We start from the raw sequence: 5,045 nt of genomic DNA on the forward strand, positions 1-5,045 counted from the left end.
TACTCAATCTATGAATGATCATTCCTTGTTCATTAATTCTTCTGAAGGATCTTTTACAACATTATTGGTATATGTGGTTGATATAATATTTACAGGAAATGATAAAGAAGAGATTGCTCGAATCAAACAAGCCTTGAATCAGACACTCAAGATTAAAGATCTTGGGAATTTAAGATACTTTCTTGGTCTAGAAGTAGCAAGAAGTGAGACAGGAATAATGGTAAATCAAAGGAAATATGCATTGGAATTATTAACCGATGCAGGTCTTTTAGCCTGCAAACCTGCACCCACTCTTGTTGATAATCATGAGAAATTCTCTTCTACTGAAAGTGTTCCTTTCACAGATATTCAAGCCTACAGAAGATTGATTGGAAGGCTTATGTATCTCATTAATACCCGACCTGACATAACATTTTATGTGGAACAACTTTCTCAGTTTCTTGCTAAGCCTACAATTGCTCACTATAATGCAACAATTAGAATTATCAGATATATCAAAGGGGCTCCAAGTCTTGGTCTATTTTTCTCTTCCACTACTTCTGTTCATCTCAAATCCTTTTGTGATAGTGATTGGGGCACCTGCAGTGATTCAAGACAATCAGTGACTGGTTTTAGTGTGTATCTTGGGAATTTTCTCATATCTTGGAAATCAAAGAAGCAAGGAACACTATCAAAGAGTTCTTATGAAGCTTAATACAGGGTAATGGCCATTGTTACATGTGAAATTCAATGGCTAACTTATCTTCTTCAAGATTTCAAAGTTCCTTTTGAGCAACCATCTCTTTTATACTATGACAATGACTCATCAAGATACATTGCAGCAAATCCAGTATTTCACGAGCGTACAAAACATATAGAAATAGATTGTCACGTGGTCAGGGAAAAATTAAAGAAGGGTCTCATACCAAAGCTTTAAGTCCTCAATCTTTTAAGAATATTTGTTCCAAGCTAGGTCTCATCAATATTTACTCCCCAGCTTATGGCGGGGTATTAAAGGATACGAATACCAGAGTTATAGAAGGATCCTAATATTAATTGGGAGTCTTTTCTAATTGTCAGTTGTTTCTCTTTATAGAGAAGAATAATTGGGTGTCTTTTGTAATTATCAGTTATTTCTCTTTATAGAGGTGAATAACCTTTATTTTGTCTTTGTTTGTTATGATTCTAGTATTTAATTATTGATTCTTTCCCTCTTTAGTTAAACCTAGAATGAGTGTACTACTTGTATACATTCAGACCATTTGTTTTGATTTCAATAACAAGAAAAAAGAGATATCCATTCTCATATCATTTACCTTCATTTTACTCTTTTGTTCATCTTTGTTCTCTTTTATTCATCTTTGTTCTATTTCGTAATATAATGGATGTTAAAAACGAACAAATGATTTGAACTGAATTAGAAGACATGTCCATGAATTTAATTGGTGAAAATTAACTAAAACAAATTCAAGACATTAAAAATAAGTAGTAGAGAACACGTAAATAAGAATGAAACAAATAGAATAAGAACATTTTGTTGAACCAAGTGGTGTTCAAGCTTTGAAGAATCCAAACCCTTTGAAGGATGTTGAAGGCTTGGTTGTGCTTGCTGTTGCTGAGATGTCTTAGATAGGATCTGGGGTAGATTGTTTATGTAATCCACTCTTGATTGAATCCAAAGCATAGGCATTCTCAATCTTTTTAAAAGAAAAGTGTTTTTCAAACTAAGTGAAAAACAACCGATTGTTTTGTCGAAACAACCGATTGTTTTATACTTAGGTGTTTTGAGAAAAGATTGAAAACTGTTTTTCAAATGGTTGAGCTGTTAAAACCAAAACAACTGATTGATTCGAGGAAACAACCGATTTTTTGTTTTGGTACCATAACAGAAAAGTGGTTTTTGTTTTTGACTGAGCTTTAAATGATTCTAACTGTTTACGCTCCAGTCTTTAATGCTTTGACCAATCTTTAAAGGCAATTAATAGTTTGTTAAGATTTGATAACAAACAACAATCTTTGATATAAAAAAACAGTAAAACAGTTTTGAAGTTTTAACAAAAAGAAAAGATTCTGATTTTCAAAGAGTTGAGATTGCTTAGAGATTGAGATTGATCAAAGAGTGTGAGATAGGATTTCTGTTTGTATTGATTTCAGATTTATTTCTGTAACAAGTGTAATCCTTGTATCTGTTGAACAAGTTTCTTCTGTGTGCTTGCTGAGAAGTGTTGTTGGCCAAGAGAAGTGTGTGTCTTGAGGGGATCAAGGTCACTTTCTTGGTTGTGTTGTAAGTGATCTAGGTTAGATTGCTTAGTGGAATTCCTCAGTGCTTTCTGAGAAGACTGGATGTAGCTCTGGGTTTAGAGTGAACCAGTATAAACATCTGTGTGAATTCTCTCTCCCTTATCTCTTTAAATTCAGTTTTGATATTTGTATACTGGTATAAACAACCGATTGTTTCTGCGAAACAACCAATTGTTTTTCTGGTGCTGTGTTTTTAACTTTGTGTTTTGGCAAATTGGATTCCTTATCAACTGTTTCTTAAGATAATTTCATTCTTGACTTAAAAGTTTTTCAAATCCCTTTTTAAACCATTCACCCCCCCTCTAGTTTAAAGCCATCCATTCTAACACATTTATCTTGTTGTCAACCAAGACTCCAGATACCAAATGATGGCCTTCTCCTTCTAGCTTTGTGTAGTTTCTTGAATTTGGATGGAATAAAATGGAAGAGTGGTTGAAGAAGCTTGAAGAAAATTAAGTAATACACTATGAGTTGAATTGGAATAATGGAAATGCCTAGTGAAAGGTTGGGTCAATTCACTAGGAAAGAGTCTAGAGGAGGTTATTTAGAAGACTATCCTAGAGAGAGAGTTTAAGCAAGTGTTTAGGCTGAAAATTGGCAGCATAACACTATCATTCATAAGTTGATTTTAAAATAGTCTAGCACACTTATTTATAATTCTAGGATTAGCCAAAAAGAGAGCCAAATTTACAAAATTCATAGTTGGAACCTTAGATCTAGAAGAGCCAATGAGAGTGTGCCATGTGGCTGGTCACACTCTTCATGCCTTCTTCCATGTGAAACAAATGTTGATACAAACCACAACAACCAGCAAATGACTAAGGATACATCAAGCACTACACAAAAAGGTCATTGATCTCAACATACAAAGTCAGGCTCCACCAAACCTCGAGAGAGCATCAGCAGAAGAAGAACTAGATATAAACCAAAATATCAGAAGTTTTTCCTTTTTGTCTTTCCACAAGAGAAGCTATGTAAATAAATTGGGCTCACTTTGGGGGTCCAAATAGAAGAATAAGCTAGAGTAGGTTCACATAGCATAAATGGGAATGTACTTAGCGAAATGGGCTTGTGCCAAGCCCACTTTTTCAAGACAAGGCACCTAGAATTAGGATTTTAAACCTAACTTCTATAAGCTATGTAAGGGGCGGTTTTGACCATGGTCAATACCCTAGGGCGTCCCTCTCTCCTTCCCATTTTACCATTCACTCATCTTTCCCTCCAAGTCACTCCTTTCTATATAAAGGATGTCTTCCTCCATGTATTGACAAATTGAATTTGGATAGTAAAGAAACTTCGCATGAGTGATTTTTTTAGACTTAGAGTTCTCATAGTGGGTCTTATTTTGAGTGTGTGAGCACTTCAAGTTGCGGTTCTTTCACCACTCATCTTGGAGTTCCTCATTTCTCCAACTGGCGTGACAACCCTTCTTCTTCCATGAGCTTTCTTCATCCCTTCCTCTTTTTATCTTTCTTTTGCGCCATCCTTTCCATTCCTCTTTATGATATCATGCTTGTTTTTTTAACTTTGTTTATCACTTGTCTTTCTTCATCTTATGTTCCTTCCATTTCCGCAATTTACTTTCATCATCATAATCACCATATTGTGTTTTTCTCTTTGCCCTCTAGAAGTGAACCTTCACACTTACTTAACCACATGGTTAAGTTTGTGTCCAGTGGGGATCTTCTTTGGATTCTCATCTTAAATTGTTAATCTCAAAAATCATAAACAAAAGAGGAACTTCTAAAATGTGCCAATCTAAAATCAACTCACATCACATGTTAAATGTTTCTTAAGTGCAGTTGCAACCCCTTGTGTTTCTTCTCCTCGCTTTGGACATCTAGGGTTTACATTTGGGCTTAAGGGAAGCCTAAATATAACCCTAGATGGCTCATGCTACCTTATTTTATCCCTATTCGACACTTGGACCAAATATAAGGCCCAAAACCTACATTACTTGGTCCAAATATTTGGCATAATTATTTCAGGCAGTTTCTTCCTACACTCCTACATTTTTCTTCCTACACCCCCACAATGTTGTGCAAAGACAAAATCGTCCCTATATAAAAACTGTACATTTATTTTTTTTATTCCGGATTACGAAATTCGGTAAATTTTCATATTGGCGCTTTCGTTAAAATTTCGGATTGACGCATCTGGTAACCTCCCGAAATGGTGCTTCTGGAAGTACATGAATGACAATGTTAATCCAAAATAAAAAATGCATAACATCCATAATTAAAAAATTCATTCCATATCTGCTAATCTGTAATTCAAAATATGCATTTCGGATTCAGAAATCCATAATTGAAAAAAATCATTCCAGATCTACCAATCTGTAATAGAAATTAGGTTTTCGGATTCAACAATCCAGGAATCAACAATTTATGCAAACTTTGCTTCTTGGACACCCCCTCATCCGGAAAGCAACATGATTCACTTCCAGATTGATGAATCTGTAGCACACTCCCAGATCCTAATTTCAAATAAAAGGTGAAGGTAAGTTTCGGGATTTATAAAATTGTGGGGGTGCAGGAAGAAACTGCCATTATTTTATGTTACTAGGCCCAATACATGACCCTTGAAATACTAAACTACTTTATACATTTATTTAAACTAAAGTTTGACCCCAAAATGATGTTTTTAGAATTGTTGGCCTAAATCAAGAGGGAGTGAATTGTTTTGCAAAATATTTTTGCAAAAGATTGAGTCAAATTGAAAATTAGTAAAATCAAGAGATTGATTTCTCCGTTCAACTAATTATA

General features: G+C 34.6%; 1 protein-coding gene across 1 annotated transcript; it reads left to right on the forward strand.

Annotated features, from left to right (window-relative positions):
- Nucleotides 1-217: 217 nt before the first annotated feature.
- Nucleotides 218-694, forward strand: LOC137833972 (uncharacterized mitochondrial protein AtMg00810-like). The gene has a single exon (XM_068642042.1). It carries the CDS (start codon nucleotides 218-220, stop codon nucleotides 692-694), a length of 477 nt encoding a protein of 158 aa, XP_068498143.1.
- The last annotated feature ends 4,351 nt before the right edge of the window (nucleotides 695-5,045 follow it).

This window comes from Phaseolus vulgaris, chromosome 5 (assembly GCF_000499845.2).
Source record: "Phaseolus vulgaris cultivar G19833 chromosome 5, P. vulgaris v2.0, whole genome shotgun sequence".
Classification (NCBI taxonomy): Eukaryota; Viridiplantae; Streptophyta; class Magnoliopsida; order Fabales; family Fabaceae; genus Phaseolus; species Phaseolus vulgaris.